General features: G+C 40.1%; 2 protein-coding genes across 4 annotated transcripts in view; one reads left to right on the forward strand and one right to left on the reverse strand.

The window, feature by feature from the left end:
- LOC134673841 (transient receptor potential channel pyrexia-like) overlaps positions 1–14,956 on the reverse strand; it is a 34,455-nt gene extending 19,499 nt beyond the window's left edge. Inside the window, exons 1-9 of the mRNA XM_063531877.1 lie at positions 14,858–14,956; positions 10,822–10,960; positions 10,102–10,167; positions 9,881–10,013; positions 8,856–9,037; positions 7,952–8,180; positions 7,451–7,639; positions 6,161–7,240; positions 5,618–5,875 (exon numbers count right to left, since the gene is read on the reverse strand). Coding sequence (XP_063387947.1) covers positions 5,618–5,875; positions 6,161–7,240; positions 7,451–7,639; positions 7,952–8,180; positions 8,856–9,037; positions 9,881–10,013; positions 10,102–10,167; positions 10,822–10,960; positions 14,858–14,870 — 2,289 coding nt within the window. The 5' untranslated portion in view covers positions 14,871–14,956. The remainder of the gene's footprint in view (positions 1–5,617; positions 5,876–6,160; positions 7,241–7,450; positions 7,640–7,951; positions 8,181–8,855; positions 9,038–9,880; positions 10,014–10,101; positions 10,168–10,821; positions 10,961–14,857) is intronic.
- A 671-nt stretch (positions 14,957–15,627) lies between these two features.
- Positions 15,628–23,771, forward strand: LOC134673971 (KH domain-containing, RNA-binding, signal transduction-associated protein 2-like). Of its 3 annotated transcripts, none has more exons than XM_063532015.1 (8): positions 15,628–15,975; positions 16,194–16,318; positions 16,753–16,862; positions 18,243–18,448; positions 19,383–19,505; positions 20,098–20,321; positions 22,048–22,259; positions 22,957–23,771. In XM_063532015.1, exons 1-7 carry the CDS (start codon positions 15,765–15,767, stop codon positions 22,255–22,257), a joined length of 1,209 nt encoding a protein of 402 aa, XP_063388085.1. In that variant the 5' UTR covers positions 15,628–15,764; the 3' UTR covers positions 22,258–22,259; positions 22,957–23,771. The 3 variants fall into 3 exon arrangements, with proteins under 3 accessions (XP_063388085.1, XP_063388084.1, XP_063388086.1); XM_063532014.1 differs by having other exon boundaries at positions 22,048–22,253; XM_063532016.1 differs by lacking the exon at positions 19,383–19,505 and having other exon boundaries at positions 15,629–15,975; positions 22,048–22,253.
- Positions 23,772–25,216: the final 1,445 nt, after the last annotated feature.

The following is a 25,216-nucleotide window of genomic DNA, read 5'->3' on the forward strand; positions in this document are numbered from 1 at the left end:
ATGGTTGTTATTAAAACCGCTTAGGGCGCGCTTCGGATGGGCTGACGGCTGACTGCTCGGACTAACCAGCGTAGGTTCGCATTCCAATTACGCTCGGGTACATCGCTCGGTCATGTTACGCTGGTTGGCTCGATTGCTTTTAAACACCCACGCTAGCGGGACGGTAATAACACTCTACCAGTGGGGCATCAGTAGTCAGAGGGTACACTTCTTTTTTTTTATTTAACTTTTATTCTTTTGGAAAATATGTTTATCGGAAGACCGTGTAGTAATTAAAATCGCATAAAACAACCTTAAATTGAGTTTTGAGAATTGTACGTTTGTATAAATATGTAATTCAATTTACAGCTAATAAGATAAATTTAATCCGGATAATAAGTTAATTTCTTCTTAACTAGAATGAGACTCTTCTACTTTAGTGTTTACGCTTATACCGGTAAAACTGGTTTAATATGTTTGATCACTTTTAAAGCAGTTTACTGAATCACTAACTGATGTATAATTATTTATTACAGCACGCTACATTTATCCTTTAGTATTTATACTGTTTTTATTAGTATTGCATTCTAGCAATATTTTGGTGGTAACTACTGGGAAAAAAATTCCCACCTTTTACCAGTGGTAACTAGTGGGAATAAAAATTCCCAGTAGTTACCAGTGGTTTACCACAGGTGGGGAAAAAAATCCCAGTAGTTACCACCCGTAAGAACTTGGTGTTAACTAGTGGGAATAACCCAAAAGAATTGCACGACCTGATCCCACCTTTCCCTTTTCATCATCGGACGTCATAGAGGTACAATAATACACCGTGTTTTTTTTTATTTCCGTTAATTTCAAGGGTGCATTCCTGAGCTTAAATCAAATTACTTTCTCAAAGACACCAATATTCTAATTAACTCAATTTCGGAGATAATCAATAATTTATTTTTTTCCTATAAGGCCTCTACAAGCGTGTACACTTGCCTTAGTGCCGGCATTGATAAGTGTTTAGAATGAGTTCATACATCTGCTATTAAACTTAAGTACAATCTCGGTCGATTTATGTTCAAAATAACATTGACATGTCACAGATTTCAATTGTTTGGTTGAGTTAAATGTAATGCCCGTGTTACTACAACGCTATGTGCTACATTTAATTACTTTTTAAAACTTAATATTTCTACAAAAAAAGGAAAAATAGATTTTTTTTTAATTATCTACGCCATTTAGTTCTCTTAAGGTGGCCACTGACAAGCCTTCCAACAGTCCAAATAGCGTGGCTGCAATCCAAAATCGGTCCGTGAATGTCAAACACGTACAATGTTGAATATTAGGATGCCTTCCATTTGGATGAATCCATTGTAACGGCATCCATTTGGAAGGCTCGTCAGTGGCCTGCTTTAAACGTACTTATCCATACCCCGAAGGTAACGGAATTCAATAAAAACACGGTGTATAGAGATGACACGGGGGTGGGGCTAAACGACCGAACCAGATGCACTTATGGCAATTTCAGTAGGAGTAGCAGAGAAAGCGGTATTATTGCTTGTCCTTGTCACAGTCTCACTTTTTGTTTGTTCCCCACCAAAATTTATTTATATGGTTTATGGTGGGCAACAAATAACCCGACCGAATTACGTAGATTGTTTTTGGTATGTTGTCAGGAATGTTAAAACGTGTTTTTAATATTGTCGCTTTGCGAATGTTTTATCCCTCACGGAGGCACGCGTATAGCTCATCTATGTACCTAATACTAGGTCTATGTGAATGTCGGACGTCCAGGCGGGAGGAGCAAAGCGACTGCACCCGTTCGTTGTTAATATTCTATAGTTGGTCAAGCAGATCTTGTCAGTAGAAAAAGGCGGCAAATTTGAAAAATGTAGGCACGAAGGGATATCGTCTCATAGAAAATTTGAATTTCGCGCCTTTTTCTACTGACAAGATTTGCTTGACCATCTATATTTGTCCGCACAAAACGATTTGCCTCATCTTTTTTGTAAGGACGATTAAGGAATGGAATGCGCTCCCGTCATCTGTGTTTCCTGGGAAATTTGACCTCGGTGCAGTGGCGTAACTAGGGGGGGGTTGGAGGGGGCACGTGCCCCGGGCGCCGTCCAAAGGGGGGCGCAAAAATGGGCAAAAGACTACCTCTCCGCCTTGCCAAAAGCACAGCAGCAGGGATACTTTCGTCAGTCGTATTTACCACCACTGTGAAGTGTGAAATGTGGATGTTAATCTGGCCCACAGCTCAAAACAGAAAGCCGATCTTTTAGGTACTCCTATCAAGCAGAGGGATATTCGGCGGGAGTTACTATGCTTTCATTTTATAAGGCGAGCGGGCTGAGTGCTTCAGAGCTGTGTCCCATGTTAGCGCGTCTTTTCCGTCAGGGGTCTCCTGTCGGGAAGTTACCATCTTATGGACTGTCCAAGAGACTACCTATGCAAATGGATCGCTAGCCCTTTGTCCGGCAAGCACATATATGCCGTAGTAGACGGAACCTGCTCCAATAGCAGCTGCTGCTGCGTATCTGTCGGACGACAGTAGGTACTGGAGATTCCTATACAGGGTGGCTAAAAATAACTACACTCCCGTTGCTAGGGAGGTTTTGGGATTTTACTGAGCAACTTTTACTACGGGACCAACCCCGATCTCGCGAAAAAAAAGTTTGCCTTATAAAGAAAAAAAAGGTAAAGTACAATGAGCTGTTGTCTGAAAAATTGTTTAACATGCTGTCTAACTAGGCAACTGCCATCGGTTACAGCTTGCCATCACTGCACCGCTCGCCGTAGGCAGAGTGTTTATCCTCACACCCTAGAATCTAAATGGTCGCGCTCTGTGCGGTTTAAGAGGAATTCCCTTCACAGCGGGCGGGAGGAAATTCGTCGAGAAAAGGGAGCTCATTCACAATAAGTTAAATAAGATTCCCTTTTCTCGAGAGGCTACAGGCTATGGTGACCTCCAAAAAAGAAGTGTATACGTTTTAAAATGGTCGGCAACGCGCATGTAATATAACACCCCTGGAGTGTAGGCGTCCATATGATGCGGTGACCGCTTACCATCAGGTGGGTCGTAAGCTTGTTAGCCACCGATGTACCAAAAAAACACATACAGGGCGTCCCAAGACTATGGGACCCCAAGGGAAAGTACCTTAAATATCGTAGATAGGATATTTTGCTGAAAGAAGACATTATTTTAATTTCAAAAACAATTTAAACTGCATTCATAGATTTTTAAATAATTACATGGTTGAACCGGGAATCGAACTCGCTGCACGAGAAAAAAATCACCTGTAGTTTTATCATACCGATCGAAAGGATTCATGATAAGGATTATTTTTGGATGATTTTTTTTCTCGTGTAGCGGGTTCGATTCCCGGTTCAACCATGTAATTATTTAAAAATCTATGAATGCAGTTTAAATTGTTTTTTAAATTAAAATAATGTCTTCTTTCAGCAAAATATCCTATCTACGATATTTAAGGTACTTTCCCTTGATGTCCCATCCCATAGTCTTGGGACGCCCTGTATACACTGTATTTGTCTAAGTTATATGTAAGTAAACTTTAATAAGTAACAAAGTGACCCTTTCGTTAGTTCATTTAGTTTGGGGGGGGGGGGGGGCCGCAAATTTGGTGCCCCGGGCGCCATATCCTCTAGCTACGCCACTGCCTCGGTGTCTTTAAAGCAAGAGTGAATAGGCTATTATTACTTACTGAGCCGGTAAGCTCCATCATCTTAGGCTCTGTTTTCACTTTCCATTAGGTGTGACTAGAGCCAATCCCCGTTTAGTTTATTATAAAAAATATATATACAAAGAGTACTATTGTATTATTTCAGTAGTTAGTGCCTATACCCAAAGTGCGACATAAAATAGTAGAAATTAAATAAACTGGAACTAAAAATCTTCGATACTAAATTGATGCCATTTTTTTAAGCATTTTACGTCAAAAAAGAGAGACAGTAACGTAGAAAGTGGCGCCCTTATTTATATTCTACTGGTTTTTGTCACACTGTAATTTGAGGCAGGAAATAGGCAATATTACGCAAAACCCTGCGTTAATAGCACATCCCAGGGCCTACCGCGAAACACGTAAATCGAAATATCGTTTTCTGCCTCTATCACTCATGGCCATTCGATCGACAGAGAGGCAGATAACGAAATTTCGATTATCACGTTTTGCGGTAGCCTATCTGTAAACATAGGCACTGTAAGCAAATCACCTTGATGCATCAATGTCATAGTGAAAATTGTCAAGAAACTCGGGGGGGATCAGGGCTTTGCACATAGCAAGACCGAGCCGGGCCCGCACCGTGCCATTCCCGAGCCCTGGTGATGACATAAAGGTGGCCACTGACGAACCTTCCAACAGTCCAAATAGCGTGGCTACATTCCAAAATCGGTCCGTGAATGTCAAAAACGTACAATGTTTAGTATTAGGATGCCGTCCATTTGGATGAATCCATTGTAACGGCATCCATTTGGAAGGCTGGTCAGTAGCCTGCTTAACGCTTTGCATAGAAAAGGAAGCTCCGGTAGCTCCGGCGGCCCGGCCACAGCCCGGTCTAACGTGAGTCATCCTAAACTGGAAAAAAAACGGAAAAAACGAAATTTTGTGTTGTTTTTTGTGTGTGCGATAAGCATTTGTTTTTTTCCGGGATTTTCATCCCTAATTCCACCCAGTAATAAAAACTGACTTTTCTAAATATGGTTTAATTACAACTTGCGTGAATAGGCATTTTTGAGCGTTCATAGGTGAATGTGTGGAGCGAGCATTATTTGACGTGTAGGTGTGGGTTCAACAAAAAGAGCGCTTGTCAATAAGGCGTTCGTGTTGTTAAAATTCAATTAATAATAGCCTTTATCGACCATCAACAGTGTAGTCCCCTTTTGATTGATGGAAATTGTCACATATAGTTCCACTACTCGCCGCCGCACCATGAATAGCGCTTTAGTTCATCTATCGCTCACAAGATGTCATTAATTCCTGTAAACGTATATATTGAAAAAAAAAAGCTTTACTCTATGCTATAAAATACCCTTTCGCACGTCAAAAACTCCAAGATGGTGCCCAAGCCCATGGACAAAAAAGTCTAGCGATAGTATCCATGCCTGTCAAAATTTGACATTAGCAATCCACAGTTAGGTGACAACCGAACCAAACCGACTTAACCGACCTACCCCGAGTTCAAAGTCATTATAAACCGTATAGTAGTAATAAAACAAAGTTGATTTTTTCTTACTTATTTTTCGATCACAAGTTTGCGATAGAACGCGATTCCATTGAACAATGCGATACAATCATCTGTTGATGTGATGTTGATTTGAAATGTCAGTTTTGCACAAGTGGAATAAGGCCCCAGTATACCTAATCTAGTGTTAATTTGAAATTAAAAGAAGAAAATAAAAATAAAATGAAAATAAGTGTTCAATACTCGTAGATATTTTGTTTGTTTTTTTTATTTCGAGAACAATTTCAATTTTAAATATTTCAACAACTTCTTCTCAGTAATCTCTCTTGCAACGTTTTTTAACCATTGACTATTAACTTTAGCTACACGAGTGTTGAAAAGTAAACTCAGAAGTACACGCGTTCTTCACTACCATTTTTGGTATTTCCAATGATAAATTCGTGCTAACCTTAAAGATATTACAAGCGACCTCCCCAAACATCAGCACATAGTACCCCCAGTTCGGGAACCTGGACAGTAAGAAGAGCATCTGCAGCCATGCCAGGAGCAGCGCAGCCGTGGCCACGTGGCGTGGCCACTCCTCAGAGGGCAGGGCGAACTTCATGCCCAGAGGCACCACGCCGGCCAGGGCCATGCAGAGCAGGCGGATCCAGGTCTCCAGGTTTTGGAAGTAGCGGCGCTTGTTTACTGCTAGGTAGAAGATTTCCTGGAAATATGAGAAAATTGATGAGTTTGATGACCTTTAGGAAACTCAAGCAACTTTAATAAGATTTAATAAGATAATCACAGATTTAACCCCTCTGAAGCTCGTATATGGACACTATGGATCGAAGCAAAAGGACTCTATTTTCTCATCTGCAGCATGAAGAGTGAAACGTTTTGAACGCCAACTCTAGAGATTATTTTTTTAATTTCTTTTGACACATTATTCAGTGGATTTTCAGTTAGAGTGTAGTTTCAATATACGTTTCTTTGATGTCATCTAACTTACCAGTAAAAGCATAAGTCCAATCATCATATAGGTAAATGCCATGAATACCCAAAACGCGTGCTGAAATATCAGCGGTTTAAATTGACTTTGATTAGTGTCACAGTAAAAGAAGAAAGTCACCACAAAGATATTAAAAGTCAGCACGAACATCCCATATATCGTTATCATCACGTAGAAAAATGGCAGCAAAGTCTTCCATTTCAAGTAAAGAAGACTTTCCATCAACGGATGTAACAGTATATTCCTTTGACCACACCGTACCAACTCTTCTATAACTTGTATCTGTGTCATGTTATGACTTCTCGTTGTTAAAAATCCATACTTCACGGATATCTCAGTCTCATCTTGTTTATTATCGTAATGAGTGAAAGAATCAAACACGGTTTCTAAGAAGTCACCCGGATTAGGCAGTTGGGATGTTATGATCTTAATGACTGAGTTTTTGCTGTTGTCTGCAGTGAAGCTAGATAGAACGGCATCGGTCTCGTGTAGAAGAAATAACATGATTTTGTTACTGCAATGGAATGCTGCTTCATGCATAGGTGTGAAGCCGCGATGGTTCACATCGTCTATAGCGCGGGGATCCTTCTTTATGACCGCTCTTGCAACGTCAACGTAATCCCCTCGCGCTGCGAAGTGTAAAGCTGTTGAAAAGGTATCATCCTGTGTCCTCAATCTCTGGCAGTTGCCGCTTTTGAGAAGCAGTTGAACGCATTCGTGGCTGTTGTTTTTGGCAGCCAGATGTATAGGAAGTAATCCGACTTTGTTATATTTATCGAAGAGGTTCTTAGAATCATCGACAGATTCAAGAAGGTACTTCATGATAGCTGTTCGACCGTAGGCAGCAGCTATGTGGAGGGCGTTGCTGTTATCTGTGGACATGCCTTCTAAACCAGCGCCATGATGGAGCAGAGCTTTGGCACATTCTAAATGACCATTCCTTATGGCTACACAAAGTGGAGTGTCCCCGTCACTGTTGATGCAGTTTATGAGATTCTCCTGTTCTGCTATGGTCAAAACTTTTTCTAAAATCGTCGTGTTCCGACCTTGGACTGCCAGGTGGATGAGAGTTGTTTTCATCTGTAATAAAATTGTAAATGTGAGTGAATTTAATCTTCCTCCTCATTAGGGTTAGGTCTCGAAGGAGGGTGAAAAACGCGTAGAAGAGACTGATCTCAGTTTTAAGTGACACAAACAGAAAGGCTTATTAATAAATTAAAGAAGTGTACGTATTTGCAAATCTACAACCTATCAGAAGCGTGCTTACTCCTTGTAATAAGACAACCTGACCTCTGTGCAAGCCTGTTCCTCCATGTGGTCGAAGGAGCTGGCAGCATCAGCTCCAGCCTCCAAGGCAAGACAGACGCCTGGCAGCCACTTTAGTTCCACTGCTGTCTTCAGAACGGAGTACCCTCGCTTATCCACGACGTTTACCCGAAGAGATGACTCTTCGTCGTCACAGTTGTAGTAGAGAAGAATCTACAAAAGGAGAATAAAAATTATGCTTGGGGTTTTGAATTTGACGGCATATTATCATCAAGCAGTTGATCAAGGAATTCTTTTTGGTCCAGAGAAGCAATTGAGATTTTCAAAGCCAAGCGCTTGTAAAAGTATAGAAGATTAACGGATTCCCTCTAATTATTCTTCAAAATTATTCCTGAGACATAGTGCAGTTCCCAGGCGTATACGCCACACACGACCCTGCGTCCAGGAGGCACCCTATTGACGTTATGGAGGGGTGTGACGAGATTACCTAAGCTGAAACATGTCAAAGGTATAGAATATGCTTACCTCGAGGAGCTCTTCAAACTTGTTCCTCAAACACAAATGCAGAGGCGTATACCCAACACTGTTAATACACGCAACAGATGCGCCTGCGTCCAGCAGCGCTCTAATGGCGTCTGCACTCTCAAGTAAAGTAGCAGTATGCAGCGGCGTGTTGAGGTTATCGAAGCCGTCCCCCCTCATCGTGTGAAACGTGCCTCCGGCCTCTAGGAGCAGGCTGATCATCTCTGCTAGGCTGAAAAAAAGTTATTGATAGACTCTTGCAAACCTCAAACCTGTCTTTTTTTTTACTGTTTATTATAAATAAAATTGTCAATTTTTTTATGTTAAGTTTGTCACGATTTTACACGTTCAAATCGGTTTAAATAGAGTTCTTGAAATTAATCGGAAAACTAGCGACAAGTCCTGGCTTCGAACACAACACCTTAACAAATTATACTACTAAACCTTCCTCAAGCAAGAATCACTCTATCGATAGGAGCAAACCGCATGAAAATCCGTTCAGTAGTTTTGAGTTTATCGCAAACATACATACACACAAACAGACAGACGCGTCGGGAAACTTTGGTGCAGTAACGCCAGATAATAACTACCATTAACCTCGTGTAAAGCGTGTATTTTCTGGGATCGGTGGTGAGGATATGTGTGTACAGTGCGTCAGTGGCGACGCGTCAAACATATCCATAGGCAAGCCGGGGCTAATTTGGTTTACATATTTCCTTTACAACTCTGCTCAAACGTCCAAAAACAGGCAAGCCGGTGGGAATCGGCTTTTATGGACGCGCCGCCACTGCAGTGCGTATACCATTGGCAGGGTCGTCATGATGCATTAAAAATTTCACCAACGGTTGCTCGTTCACCCAGTTTCAAATTATGTGTGTACATGTAAAACGCACTGTAAATCACTCACTGGTCACTGTGCACATGGTGGTCGTAATAGAACGCGGAGCCAGCGACATCTAGCGCGGTGCGGCGCGTGTTGCCGGCGCCGTCGGGCGAGGCGCCGTGCGCGAGCAGCGCGCGCGCACACTCCACGTGCCCGCGCGCCGACGCGGAGTGCAGCGCGCTCCACACTGGCTTCTCATTGGCCGGCTGGAAATGTAAGTGAATTATAAAAAAAACTTGAACAAGAACAAATTGAAATAGATTTCATATAGTAAAGAAAAAGGGCGGAAGCCGAATTAGAAGTATTAGAACAGAAGTCTTCAACTCCCTCCCTCCTCTTCAGCAAGGTATGTTGGCTGTAGTAGTGTGATACGCAAAAACAAAAAAAGAATCTGCTGCCTCATACCTCATACATTTCGGCGAATCATATGTCATTATTTTCTACGTAATAGCAGAAATTATGCAATTTCGGGGTGGGCTCCTTAGTAAACGTTGTTCAGTAGGTATGACCTTATTCACCCCTCATATTAGTATGTTCAGACATAAAACATCACCCTGTACCACAGAAAAAATAAGAGTACTAGGTCATACTACGTACAGAAGGTTCACTCTCTAACAAAATGCATCTATTACGACAGATATGACCGCAAGGTGGCGCAAGCGCGAGCAGGCGTCCGTTCCGTAGCGGTGCACGGCAACCACTACTGCTAGACACCAAAACTTGTGTGGGCCTGTACTTGTATCGACGCGACAAATCGCGGAGTGAGCCTCGCCTGCCTGTACATATATCGGCGACCGATCGTAAGATCAGGCAGATCGTAATGTTCCTGTGTATTGTTTTGAGGATAGTCACATTAAACCAATATATAAGTAAAATGGGTTCGTTAGGTTGCTTCAGATGACCGAAGGGCAAACTGCCCAGAAATAGGAGCCCCGCGTAGCGGGGCTCCGTCGACTCAGGGAACGTGTCAAAGATTTTCACGTTTCACGATATGCCTAGGAATTTCACGATATGCCTGATCTTACGATCGGCCGCCGACACATACGTACCCAAGTAGGCAGCATGTTGAACCGGTGCCGCTCCTCCTCGTTGTGTGTCGTCGGGATGTACTGCATCTGCGCCTCGGCCTCGTACCACGACATTGTGTATAGGGCATTGGGGTCGAAACCTGCCTCCAGTAATCTGAAATATAACGACAAACACGCATTTCACTATGCCCTTCAAGCCAACGATTTTTAGAAGTTTTTGTTAAAAATGAAAGCTTAATTACTTCTCCACCTCTTCGACATGGTTCCATTTGACAGCCAGCAGTAGTTGGGCTTCTGGGTGCTGATAGCTGAAAAAATTTAAAAGTAAATTAGTTAACTGACTAGGTATAGTTATCTTAACGTATTTAAAAAAAGTAAACAAAATCTACCCTCAAATGACTCCTTAAACTAATAGTAGAGGGTAGATGAAAACATTACATGATCAAATAATGTCGGTTTTGTATTTGGTTGGTTAACCAACAAATGTTCAAATGTTATAACTTCCCTAAAATGTACAAATTATTTGTTTCATCATCATCATCATCTCAGCCATAAGACGTCCACTGCTGAACATAGGCCTCCCCCTTTTTTTGGGGGGGTGAATGCCATAATCGCCACGCTTGGCAGGCGGGTTGGCGATTTGGTTGGATTATTTGTTTACTTTTATTTAAATACCTAAAAATACAGAGTATAAGTTCACGCACACATTAGTCTGCATAGGAAAAACGTTTATAGTTATAGGTACTTATAGTTATTACAGTTATACTTACTGTACTTATACCAACCCGATGGGTAGACACTGTAAAAAAGGCCTGCCAGGGATTTATACAGGCGCATATTACTTATTAGGAAGGCGGAAAATCGTGCAGGATGCAGAGCCTTGGTGCACAAAATAACGACCTCATGTGGTAGCGGCCCTCAGTCATGAGAAATCGAGGAGGAAGAAGAAGAAGACTACTTACTGTATAGCATTCTTCGGAGTTATTAACTTGTCAAGCGGCGGGGGCCCTGGAACTGCGTAGAGGCTGTCTTCCGATGTCGTCTGCGAGAGCGGCAGCAACGGTAGACCGTCCGACTCCACCGCATATCTTGGCTCCATGTCTGAAGACATATTCGTGTACAGGAAACACCAATGTGTAGGCATAGAGAAATAAAGTAAGATAGAGTGTTTACTCTATACATCTGTTTTGATACCAAAACTACTATATACCTATTATTTTCGCAGTCGACATCTAGCATCGAGTAGCGGAATTATCAGTACCGCTACTTGATACTAGAATTCTCTAATGTCGCGCCTCACGAAAATTGTATTGAACAACAATTCACAACGAATATTAAAAGCAGAAGGAGTTGAAAATAAAGTTCCGGTTAAGCCGGTTATAATATTAGCTAAAAATTGTTGAGCATCAGACTTTTTGGTCGTCGGAACATCTACTGTCAAGTAGCAGTTCCGCTACTCGATGCTAGATGTCGACTACGAAAATAATAGTCGTTTTGGTACTAAAACCATAGGGTAATTATAAGTAAAGAAAGAGTGGTAACTCCATACATCAGAGGGCTTACCGTGAACCACGTTCGACGTGTTGCCTCCCTGTCACACTTACGTACGAATTTACAAGTGCGACAGAGAGGCAACACGTCGAACGTGGTTCGCGGTAGGCCCTCAGTTTTCTTACCAAAACGCGCGTTATTTCGTAGTCGACATCTAGCGCCGTGTAGCGGAACTATCAGTACCCCTACTCGACACCAGATGTCACAAGTGTAGCTACTGACGAAAAATGTACTATTAAAACAATTTACAACTAATATTATAAGCAGAAGGGGTTGAAAATAGACTGCCAGTTAATCCGGTTATAATATTAGCTGAAAATTGTTAAGGATTATAGTTTTCGTTCGCCGAGACATCTATAGTCAACTAGCAGTACTGATAAATTCCGCTACATGACGCTAGATGTCGACTACGAAATAACGCGCGTTTTGGTAAGGAAACTGATGTATGGAGTTACCACTCTTTCCTTACTTATATTACTCTATGGTATCGTATACAGGGCTATAACCGCGAAAATCGAAGTTCGCAAATTGCGGGGATTTTTCTCTTTCACTCTAATTACGCCTTCGTTGGAGTAAAAGAGAAAGATCCCCGCAATTTGCGAATTTCGGTTTTCGCGGTAGCCGCTCAGGGTGGCCGAAAAATAAGTGCATTCCCGTTGCCAGGGAGGTATTGGGATTATACTGAGCTACTTTTACTGTGCCGTGCGGCAGTCGCCGTGGGCAAGCGGCCTAAACATTTTTAACAAGCTTTCATTAGGTCGACCTGTATGTAACTATGTAATGGAATCTAAGGTAACTAATTTAACCATCTTCCAAGGATCGTAGCGTCATGAAAAGTGGCAGCTGTATATAGTTCTGATGACAATACAATAATATGGTACTGTCAAACTGATCTGATGATGGAGACAGGCGGTGGCCATAGGTACTCTCGACCAGTGCCCTGTTTATCAAAAGCTTGTAACTTGTAATACAAGTGGAAGTCCCTTTTTGACAGCTTTTGTTAGAAAGGGTCTCCCACTTGTATTACAAGTTACAAGCTTTTGATAAACAGGGCACTGTCTATTACTTATTCTGTGGCACTGTACCTATGTAACTATGTAATGAAATCTAAGGTAACTAATTTAACCATCTTCCAAGGATCGTAGCGTCATGAAAATTGGCAGCTGTATGTAGTTCTGATGACACTACAATAATATGGTACTGTCGAACTGATCTGATGATGGAGACAGGAGGTGGCCATAGGAACTCTGTGATGAAACAACGCAACCTAATTGTGTTAGGGGTTTTTAGAATTGTCTCGATGAGTATTAGTTGTATGTCGTAAGAAAAGTACAGTCAGCGATAAAACTTATTAGGGGTCATCCATTAATTACGTCACACGTTTAGGGGGAGGGAGGGGGTCAAGAAAATGTGACATATTGTGACATGGGGGAGGGGGGAGACACAAACTTTGTGACGTCATTTTAACTTCATCAGTAACCGAAAATTTATTTAAATTATTTAGTTCGCTGCACATTTAAATAACAAGTTTTTAAAACGAAAATTGTTTTTAATCGTTTAATTTTCTTTCCTAAGCAGTTTTGGGTTATAAAATTACTAATATTTATATCGTCAAAAATATTATGATAAAATATTAATAATACTTAGGTACTTACTTAATTCGATTTGGCGATTTCGTAGAAAAAATGTGACGTCACACTAGGGGGGAGGGGTTTGCCAAATGTGACCAAGTGTGACAAGGGGGGGAGAGGGGTCAAAAAACCTAGAAATTGGTGTGACGTAATTAATGGATGACCCCTTACCAAAAACTTATTTTACTTATAACGGCATAAGTGATCATGGTCTATCGTCATTGCCGCCTGCGCTGATTGCCTATGCTGTGAGTCACCAATAAAAACAGGAATATACATTGTGAATTCCGACACCCATACCCACACCAGTCACCTATTTATACGCCACCACAAGTAACCACAACACAGATAGACATTGCAAGTTAAGAGGAAAACCAAAATAAATAAATATTTAATTGCACAATTACTAAAGACTGGTCAAGTTTTTTCCCGAGACCATTATCTTCTATTATTATTATAAATAAGTAGATATTATGTATATAATATTGTTTACATTTAAATTAATTAGTGCATGCTAGCCCAAAAAAAAAGTGTTGTTTTATAAGTGTTCTCATGTAAGTGAATTTTGTAAATTCTTAATGAGATAATAAATGTCTTAAACCATATATAAGGCATTTTTTTAACTTAAATATTTATTACTTACATTAATAATATGATTATTTTTGAATAAATATCATATTACCTTTGTTGAATCATTCATTGGTTCAATCTTGATTATTTTATTATCTAAATTTGTTAATTGTTACTGTTATTTAAATAAACACCTAACATATTACTTTGTTACCAATATGCGACTAACCAATATGCAGTTTAACGAGTTTAATTAACCATTTATTATTAGAATATTAACTCATACAATGTCTTAATAATAGGTAGGTACTCTGCAAATATTCTGTCACTAGCACAGACATAGCATCAGCGCTCGCGCTAATTCTATGGTCACTAGCGACCCGCCCCGGTTCGCAAGGGTTACACTACACCACAGACAAAGCATCCTCCAGACTTAGCATAGTCGCGCTACCCCCTCTGCCACGCATACGGTAATTTTACTCCATGTTCGAGTCGAAAGTGTCTTTGTGTGACGTCCGTGTCTTTGAACGGACCAATCACGGCACGGGACTTCGCTCACCTCGTCCCGCGCGTGTGCGCATTTTTGGCATCATCGGTTGCATGAAATAATTGCTCTAAACTCGGTCTAGAGGATTCCTAGTCTATGCACTACACAAAACCTTTACACCTTTACACCTTTTTACCTGGCAGGATCGCCATGTAAGGTGAGGATTCGGAGCTGAGTAGAAACGAGTGTTCAGCTTAAATGATTCCTTATTACTGCTCTAAATACATGAGTAATTGGTCCTTATATATATCCTATGAACTACGTACATAACTATATCTAGTATACACTACAAAATTATACACTTAAACCTTTCTCAATAATCACTCTACTGATAGGTGAAATGAAAACCGCATGAAAATCCGGTAGTTTTTGAGTTTGTCATACATAGGTACACACAGACAGACGCGGCGGGGAACTTTATAAAGTGTAATTTTAGTGAAGTGATAAAGGATGATAGGTATATCGTGATTGTATTCGACCAATATCTACCACCAACGGAGTTTCTTAAATTAATTAATTATAATTTCGTTGCGTTTTTTTCTACGTATTAGTTTTCGGAAGTATTATAGGAAAATATGGTTTTGATACACGACTTAAAAATCACTCTGTATTCAAATGTTTTGCACATAATATGTTTAGAATAATGTATAATTGTATATTCACATTTATAATATAACTCTAAAAAAATGTAACACCAACCTTTTGCCTTCATTTTAACGATCCCACACCGAACACTGGCTCCACGCTGGATTTCCTTATTATTTTACCTTATACATGACTACACTGTGTCTTATAAACTGATATATAAAATACCTAAAGCGAGCTCCCACAGCGAGGCTTTGCGTCGAACTAATCCTTCGACCGCATCCTTCGACTCTTTTTGTCCCTAATTTTTTGGCATACTGGGCCTTTTAGCTTAGGGCAAATCCGTCACAGCCTGCAAAGGAGAACATCCGCATATACGATTAGTATTTTTGCCCAAGCTGAAACGGAGACCTTCGCTAAGCTTGGTCAGAGCTTGGTCAATTACATCAGGCGAGGCGTCCTACCATAGTTTGCATCCCTTGAATAGATCGCATAGATTAGCTGACCTATGTTATCCCATAGTTATCCCAATTTTATTATGATATGTATCAAATGTGTATGTAGTACATTGTATGTGTACTCGGCATTAGGTACTCTTTCCGATATATAATTTGATTCATAGACCTTATTACAATCCGTTAAAGTCTAATTTTGCTGAATTTGCACAAGGGAATACCCGTAGTACCGGCGAAGAACAAACACACAAAAAATAATTTGTATAGTTAAATTAGCCGTCTAGAGTGGGCAAAATGCATGTAAAATGGCATCTACTGTGGTCAAGATAGCATGGTCCGGTCCGTTGGATCTTGCGATCGTCTATTAGTCAGGCCGTACCTCTCTTGTCCGTACATTAAATTTTTAACCTTGCAACATTTCACAACTCGCCCGGCTCGCCGCTTCGCTTCCTTTTCCTGACGCGCGCGACGCAGCTTTTTGACGTACGGCGAATGAGCTGATTGCGCCGTGATTAATTTTCAATAACTACTAAAATAAGTAGTCTAGTCTTTCTTACGTGTAACGTATGATGAACGATAAGAACGGTTACAATAATAGTGATTTTAAGCGTAATTCCAACCAAGACATGCAAGCCGATGCCGACCACCACGATCAAGATGGCGACGAAGGGGCAAAAATAAATGATAAAGCCGGAGAATACATGAGAGAATTGTTGAGTGAGAAAATCAAACTAAACACTGCTAAATTCCCGTACGCTACTAAACTCATCGACCAGGGTAAATCAATTTTTATTGTTTCTAGATTTCAATCGGTTTCTTTCGTCAAACTTGTACCTAAATTTCGAAAAATGCAGTGAAATTCGTAATAAAATGTTTTCCTGGGATTAACTCTAATCCCCAATGTAATCTAACGTTATCATAGTACAATAAGAACGTATGTTTTTCGTACAATTGTTCATTATTTAATAAGAATTTTACGAATTGTTTGCTTTCAGAGGTTACCAAGGTGCAAGCGTCAGGCCGGCTACCGCCACGGGACTTCAAATATGTCGATGTGTATCATGAGAAGCCGGTCAAAGTTACCGTTAAGGTGCTGGTGCCCCTCAAAGAACACCCCAAGGTAAGTGCTATATTGCATTTGATTACTAAAGGTGGTATTCCACCTGTCCAATATCAGTACGTCTCACTCACTCATTAATGCAAAATGTGAGACGCAATACACATTGGACAAAGAAATTGGATAGGTAGAATACCACCCTAATGCCAGATAATAATATCTTAAATACCTATCACAAGGTATGATGAAATACTTAGGCAAGTACATATCTTCTAAAACTTTGAAACTATCAAATATACAAATATCACATTATTATTTTGGGTTTATCTTTAACTAACAATGCATCTCCCTTGTACTAATATTGCAAGTAAGATGCACTGGCAGTGCAGCACTGCATTTTGGATTGCTGCATTTGCTAGCGTTTCAGGCGGCTCATTCTGTGTGAACCCACCTATTAATTAACTACAAAATGTTTCTACTTTGACATTTTCCCGCAGTTCAACTTTGTGGGCAAGCTGTTGGGCCCCAAGGGGAACACCATGAAGCAGCTGCAGGAGGAGACCATGTGCAAGATGGCTGTGCTTGGACGGGGCTCCATGAGAGACAGGTAAATATACTTACACTACAGTAGAGTTTGTCCAAAGCATAGACCTATAATATTACTCCGTAAGGCCAATAGGCCACCTGTACTTAAAGCGAGAACCTATAACATTAAACACAGAAAAAGAAACAATAATTTAATTATAACATTTCAGGGTTAAACCTTACACTAGTAGAAATGGGCTGAACATAAGTTGTTTTGATTATTTGGAGTGTTAAAAATCCCTTGCTTTTTAATGTGGAATTTCTATGGGATTGCCTAGTAAGCGATTTTTCTTTAGCTGCTAATGTAATTAAAGAGTTTTCAAATATTTTATTAGCATGATACAATTGAACCGAATAATTCTGCCTAATTCGCTCCATCTCTATTTACTAGTAACCTCATTGCCACTAGTAAAAAAAATAAAATGAAGCTCAAGATATCCACAGCAAAAATGACATGGATGCATCAATATCTTTCAACTGTTTATTTTGGAATTCACGGGCCTACAAATCCCGGTCTTTTGATAGGCTTGCGTGGGGATATAGATCCAACACGTAGAGGCCCCTTGGAGAGCTTTAATGTCATGTAGAACGCCTGCTGGAACCCGTTCACAGGCGCAACAATAAACACCCATGAACCGGTCGCAGCGGGCATTAGGACTATTGCAGAAAAAGTGAATAGTATACCGGTCTATGGATTGAAGTTTGGATGGACAATGAGACTGGGCTATTGTAGAGAAGTCCGGACACCTGCCATAACAAAGCTAAAACATGTTATCGCGGCAGGCGGTGACTTGCCGCTGACTAGATGGGCCCCTGAAACTGCCGTCGCGAAGACGACCAGGAGCAACATCGGTGTGAGCGGCTCAGGGGTGTCGAGAGGTGTGCGCCGCTTTCTACCCAGTGGCTGTTACTAGCCACTGTGCCAACTCGCGTCTTATGCATCTTTCACTTCCACCCCTGGACCATATAGCTCTAACGACTCCTCTCTGGACGGCCAATTAAGGCAAGCCAGAGCTGAGAGTCCTGCGGGTCCCCTTGGGGTCCACTCCGACCGACGAAGACACGCCGGAGACGGAGACCCTGACCGACTCTCGGGAGCACTCGGGTCCGTGGGGTCGTTACTCCCCAACCAACTGTTTATTTATTATTATTATTTGTGAAGCAGGCAGGCAGTTGAAATAACTGATAATGCCTGTATCTAGAGCCATCAACCGAGTTTTCAGTCTTGAGTAGAGTTTGCATTGTGCTTGTCTAGTTTATTCTTAAACTCATTGACACTTTGGGCTGATACTACACTCTGTTGCTAAAGAAGTGTCTATGAGGATGAGGAGGAGGAGGACCTGCGGGACATCAGCTTATACTGATGACCTCTCAGACGGTCCTAACTTTTGTTGATCCACAGACAAAAGGAAGAGGAGCTTCGCAACTCCCTGGACCCCAAATACGCGCACCTCACCGACGAGCTGCACGTGGAGATCTCCGCGCTGGCGCCGCCGGCGGAGGCCCACGCGCGCATCGCGTACGCCCTCGCTGAGGTCAAGAAGTACCTGCTGCCAGACGTGCCGGACATGATGGGAGGACCCCCTATGAGGGATATGGGACAGAGAGGTTGGTGTTACTTAATAATGGAACGGGTCATTTTTCATGATTTTCAGTACTTGACATTTCGTATTACTTACTATGTCTGTATCTATAGGTATTTAAATAAAAGTAAACACACAATTTGTACATTTTCAGGTAGTTATAACATTTATTGGTTAACCAACCAAATACAAAAGCGCCTGGATATTTCATTGAACCACCTGACTTTAACCTACATTATTTGATCATGTAATGCTTTCATCTACCCTCAACTGGCTTAAGGAGCCATTTGATGGTAGATTTTGTTTACTTTTATTTGAATACCTAAAGATACAGACTATAAGCTAAGTAAAGATAATAAAATGGTGTAGTCTTGAAAAATGACTCTTCTTTATAGGTTATGTAATATGTTACAATGGGTTATATTTGAAGTGTTTTTAGTGCTTCATGGCTGTCAGCAATTTGAGTAAAACCATGTTTTTTAAGCAATTTGTATTACTAAGTATGCATGTTAAATAAAATAGAGCATTATTTTCTTGGAATACGCATCACTTGAAAAATGACTGCCTATTGTGTTATAGGATAGGTATATAAAATTACTGAATAGATGGCATTTTTATCAATAGATGGCGCTAAGTAACGTTACGTATACATCATAATGAAGTGATTTGGGAAAAGATAAAAATTGAAAGTGGTTTCAGAGTCAGTTTAGGGTAGGTGTCTTCAGAACTTTTTGAGCCAAGGGCCGGCAGGCCTTTGTTTTTCCCACTTCCTTTTCGCAGGCTGGATTGTATTCTATTGTCCTTGACTGTATTCCTTGTCTGCCTACTTGCCCCGGCGGTCTAGATCTAGACCACGGGCCCTATTTCGAAGTCACTGCCTATCTCAGGGTATTGTAGTATTATTTGGCCTGTGGCGCCCTCTAGTGAGCGAGTTGTAAAGCGTTGCGGGTTGTCGGCAGATGGAGGGCAGCGGCCGCTCCTAGCCGGCCCCGGCCGCGGGTCCGGTCGGCCCGAAGTGCAATACCGCGCCTTCACGGCCACCAAACGGTCCCTATCTTACCAGGGGCCTGTGGTCAGCGAAGGTGGGTTTACGTCACGCTAGAGCGCTCTACGTTCAGCATAGTTGTGACATTTTTCATTTGGTTTCATTGCCAATCTAAAATTGTATGTAATTGGTTAAGTGGTACCAAACAATAAGTGAATTCATCTAGATTTCGAAATTCAAACAATTTCCTTTGTTGATTCTATTTTCGGTAGATTTGTAGAAATTTAGTAAAAAAAAACTGTAGGAATGTAGTTCAATTGAAATATTTTAAATTGAACAATCTTTAAATGTAGTATTTTATAACTTGTTAAGATTGCCCATGTGGTTCTGATACTGAAATTTAAAAATATTGTGTAGGCACGGCTATTGTGATAGGGGCATATCATTATTTTAATGATTGACGCAACCCGTGACGCTTGCAAAATGCGTTACTCTTTATATTTTGTGAAAACCAAGAAAACCAATTTTTGGTCGGGCACTTTTGCCACGAAATATATTTGGCCGGCCGGCAACTTCCTAACATTCTCAGAAGAATTAAAACGGTGTTTCGTAATCAATTTCTTCCGGGATGTTCAAATTCAAGGTATGATAAATGTGAGTATTACAATGTTCCCCATCCTTGTCGTCAGGTCCGCCGCCGCGGCCGGGGCCGGGCGGGCCGGGCGGGCGCGCGCCGCGCATGCCGCCCGCGCACGCGCACCACGCGCCGCACCACGCGCATGCGCACGCGCCGCCCATGGGGCCGCCGCGCATGGCCGCCAAGACCAAGGTCATCAGCATCCTGGACCGCGCGCGCTCCGCCATGGAGTCTTCGTATGGATATGACGACCCCTACGCCGCACCCGAGCCGCCGGTGAGTTCAATCTTTGACCCGCTTCATACTTACCGGGATCGAGGTTATTAGCATTCTGTACCGCACGCGCCGCCGTTGACGCGCGGCGCGTTTCGGCCGACTATGAGGGATCATCAGCAATATAGGCGACCTTTGCTGCGCGCGCTTCGTTATGGAGTCCTCGTGTGGATATGATAATCCCTACATAGTACAGTCATTATAGATTTTGACCCGTGAATAATTAGTTCTTGGATTTTTTTTTCGTAGGTCCCTCGGGGGGGTCACTGGGAGTGTAAATTCAAAAAGTAGGCTTAATCAGGCTCCTGCGTATATTCAAAAAATTGTTTTTTTCCAAAAAAACGGTTTTTCTTCAATAACTCGGGCATTTTTGATTTTAAAGTAAAACCGTAAGGACAAAAACTGTAGGAAATTTGATTCTCTACAAGTTAGTCCAGTCATTATATCAAAAAAACCGACCCTTCCCGTGAATAATCAGTTCTTGGATTTTTTTTTTGTACGTCCCTCGGGGGAATCACTGGGAGTGTAAATTCAAAGAGTAGACTGAATCAGGGTCCTGTGTATATTCCAAAAACGGTTTTCTTGAATAACTCGGTCATTTTTGATTTTACAGTAAAACCGCGAGGACAAAAATTTTAGAAAATTTGATTCTCTACAAGTTGGGTCCTCACAATTTTTCTTCTAGGATCGATAGTTTGGAAATAAAATTTGAAAAAAGCGACAAATTCAAAATATTTTCAACATCCCGTTTATTTTCAACTTTACGACATAAATGAAGAGGACTAAACTTGTAGAGAATCAAATTCTGAACAATTTTGGTTCCCACCTTCTTTCCCCCAAAATCGATATTTTAGAAATTAAACCTGAAAAACGCGACAAATTCAAAATATTATCATTATCTCCTATGTTCCACGCTTTACGGCATAAATGAAGGGAAACGAAGTTGTAGAGAATCAAATTCTGAACAATTTTTGTCCTCACGGTTTTACTGTAAAATCAAAAATGACCGAGTTATTCAAGAAAAACCGTTTTTCGAATATACACAGGACCCTGATTCAGTCTACTTTTTGAATTTACACTCCCAGTGATTCCCCCGAGGGACGTACGAAAAAAACATCCAAGAACTGATTATTCATGGGAAAGGTCGGTTTTTTGGATATAATGACTGGACTAACTTGTAGAGAATCAAATTTCCTACAGTTTTTGTCCTTACGGTTTTACTGTAAAATCAAAAATGGCCGAGTTATTGAAGAAAAACCGTTTCTTTGGAAAAAAAACCATTTTTCGAATATACGCAGGAGCCTGATTAAGCCTACTTTTTGAATTTACACTCCCAGTGACCCCCCCGAGGGACCTACGAAAAAAAAATCCAAGAACTAATTAATCACGGGTAGGGTCGGTTTTTTGGATATAATGACTGTACTAACACGGCGCCGGAGTCGCCGATGAGTTTTTTGCCAGAAGGCAAACTGACGAGGAAACATCCAGTTAGAAACACAATTTAAAATATGTATATAGGTTATGTTTAATTGTCAGGAATAAATATTTTTGTTTAGGACTATAAAGCATTATAGATGCATGAACTCGCTACCTCTCACTATCACTCGATGCACGTCTTAAGTGTAGGCCCCCGGTGAATATTTGGTGTCTCACATTGATGTCATAGATCTACCATTATCAGCCTCAAACCCAGGTGTCAGAAGTTGGTCTCACAAAATGGTCTCCTTAGGTCCGCGGTCCGCCGCGCGCGCCGCCGGCCGACGACTTCTACTACGGCGGCGGCGGCGGCGGCGGGCCGGAGCGCTACTACGAGGAGGAGGGCTACGGCTACAAGGAGGAGCGCGACTTCAAGTCGTCGCGCGACGTGGGCACCCGGCGCCCGCAGCACCGCGCCTACCAGCAGCAGCGCCCGCAGCCCTACCAGCGCCCGCCCAAGTAATTGTTCGTAACGCGCAACGCGGTGGCCGGTGCACACCATCACACTCTGTAGGGACGACTGTTCAAACCGATTTTGGCGCGCAAATCACTCATAGTAGAGATTGAATGTCAAATTTAATCCCTTAATACTCAGATATAAATCTAGACTCTTTAGTCCTTCCGATAGCGTAGCGTTCTTTTCTATATATATAGCACTGCATAATACAATTTTGAGGAACAAACACCATTTGGTTATCTTTTTTCAATATCTAATTTCTTTTACAATTAATTAAAATATTCTCGTCTGCGAGCTATCTAGTACAATTTGATAGCACATAACTCTGGATAGAACAGATGATACCTAAGATACTTTACGCCATGTTGAATTACTTAGATGTTTTATTTTGTAGATACTGTTTGTCGTTACAGCAATAATTTTGAGTGAATATGTTGCCTGCACTTGCCACTCGTTTATATTATTTTCGCTTGTAAATGAAATACGCTTATATGATTATTTTGCGTTGCTTTTGATATCTTCCATATAAACAGTCTACAATTTGTTTATTTTTTTGTACCTACCCAAAAAAATTCATTACTGAACTTAAAAAAAAAAACAAGATTGTAGACATATTTCTATGGAACAACAATTTTTCTGTTTTGTTTTGGCTACTGTAAGTATATTTTTTTAGACAAAGTCATTAATTTTTTTCTCAATTTTCAGGCCCGCTCCGAAAAAGCGCTCACTGTAAGTATTTCCACAGTGAGTATACAAAACAGGATCTAAATCAACACAAATATAATATGACAAGCAAAAAATCAAGACAAAAATCCTAAAAAATGGGCTCCCAAAACCGTGTGTAACCTTCAACTTGCAAGTACAGTATAATTATTAGGTAACATATTATAATTTTAATTGTTTAATGGACCAAAACTTTAAACATTCTTCTTATACAGAATTATGTCTAGTTTGGTAAAATATTGCAACACCATAATACTAAAATATCATCAGAAAATTATTTTGCCGTCTAAATAATGTTATAAAGATTGTGGTAACAAATATTTTATTATGTTATATGAAAATGATTTATGTTTTTATATCAATAAAATGAATTGCTAAGGCGCACAGGGACGCATGCTCTGCCGAAACTATTAAAAAACTGATTGTGCACCGATTTGGTAAATAGGTTAAACTTTTAAAATATGAATGTTTCGTGTAGACTTTTTGAACAAAAAATTTTAAATATGCATCATTTGTGTAATAAGTAAGACTTCGCTTCTAAAATAAGCTTGGGCATTGATAATTTCAACATGTTTTGATGTAGCCTTTCAACACTAAAAAGCACTTGTAGTGTAGAAAATATTGGAGCTTTATGCCCATAAAATGTATGACTAAATATAACAAATCGCTTGTAAACGAAGGTACTCCTTCACGTAGGGTTATTAAAACATGTTGAACCAATTATTTAGATTTAAATAAATGTACTACACCAATTCTTGTGTGACTATGAATAAATAAAATTAAAAAAACAAAACAAAGATTTTTAATTGGTTCGCAATACATATCTCCAAATACAGAAGATATATTCGCAAATTTACTAATACTGGGTTCTTACAAAACGAATAATAAATATCTCCACTTTAATTATTTCAACAAATCTTACAAGTCAACTTATTTTTGATGATTTTGTTGACGCCTGCATTAAAGCTACAAGTACCCCCTGCTAAAAACCTGCGTTATATGATTATTTAAAAAAAACAGGAGCATTGCTCTCAAAACAAAAGTATAGTTGGTCAAACCAAATTGTAAGTAAATAAGAACAAAAAAACAATACTCACCCTTTTCTTTTGGGTGCTAGTACTAGTGTACAATGATAGTAAGATTCTCTATGTCTATGATTGAAATGAGACAGTCCTTTGACAAACTATATGTAACAACCTGGTATTTTTTTGCATATAAAAGTATTTAAAATTAAATGGTAATGGAGAACCCAAGTTGAAACCCTTTACAGTTACAAAAAAAGGGCTTAATTTGCAGTGCCCTGTGGTAAGAGATTTGTATTATTATTTACGTTGAATGACCTACCTAAAAGTCGTATGTTGTGTAGCAAAAATTAAAAATGCTAAGTATGAATGCTGAATAAAAAAAAAACAATGTTTTTGTTGTCTAGCAAAATAGAAAATGGTAAGTCCAAATACGGAAATCAAGACTGAAAATTTTATATGAATGCTATAAAATGAAAGATTGAAAACAATATGTGTATGTTGAAATGCTGAAAAAAAAGACTGAATTCAATAATTGTAAGTTGAAATGCTGAAAAATAAAAGACTGAAATCAATAATTGTATGTTGAAATGCTTAAAATTAGAGATAAAATGTAATAACTTGAAAATGTAACTTTTATAATAACGTCATCTGATGGTTACACATAAAATGTAATGTAATAATTAAACAGCACAAACTTGCATCCTGAAAATAAACTGAAAAAAGCAAGCAGATCAATATATAATCCTATGGATATTCTACGAGTCAACTGGACGAGTGAGGATAAGTATAAAAAGGTGATTTTAGCGGAAACAGTTATAAAGTTGACCCAAAATTTTTTTATTAAGCTATGAGCTTCATCACGTATGTTCCTTGAGTAATTCTAAGCATTTCAAGCCTGGGAGGCAATAAGAAATGTGTGTCTACTCGGATTTGTAATGGATTCAAACTTTTAACCCCTTTTTAACCCTGTTAGGGGATGAATTTTACAAAACGCTGAAATTACTTTTTCTGTCTTTTAATAATATCCCCAAATACAAAGATTCAAGTCCCGCGTTCGAAAAAATTTTTGATATCCATACAAACTTTCAACCCCTTTTTCACCACCTTAGGGGATGAATTTTCAAAAAAGCTGAAATCAGTTTTCTTGTATTTTAATAATATATCGTTTTACGAAGTTTCAAATTCCTAGCTTAAAATAAAACTTGAACCCCATACAA

The sequence above is a fragment of the Cydia fagiglandana genome, chromosome 19, assembly GCF_963556715.1.
Source record: "Cydia fagiglandana chromosome 19, ilCydFagi1.1, whole genome shotgun sequence".
Lineage (NCBI taxonomy): Eukaryota > Metazoa > Arthropoda > Insecta > Lepidoptera > Tortricidae > Cydia > Cydia fagiglandana.

What these genes read in the sequence shown, in the direction of transcription:
- LOC134673971 (XM_063532014.1), top strand. Translation starts at nt 15,765, where the DNA reads ATGATGAACGATAAGAACGGTTACAATAATAGTGATTTTAAGCGTAAT. An exon ending in GAGGGATATGGGACAGAGAG is followed by an intron (nt 18,449 to 19,382) that starts GTTGGTGTTACT and finishes GGTTGTCGGCAG; the next exon opens with ATGGAGGGCAGCGGCCGCTC. An exon ending in CCCTACCAGCGCCCGCCCAA is followed by an intron (nt 22,254 to 22,956) that starts GTAATTGTTCGT and finishes CTCAATTTTCAG; the next exon opens with GCCCGCTCCGAAAAAGCGCT.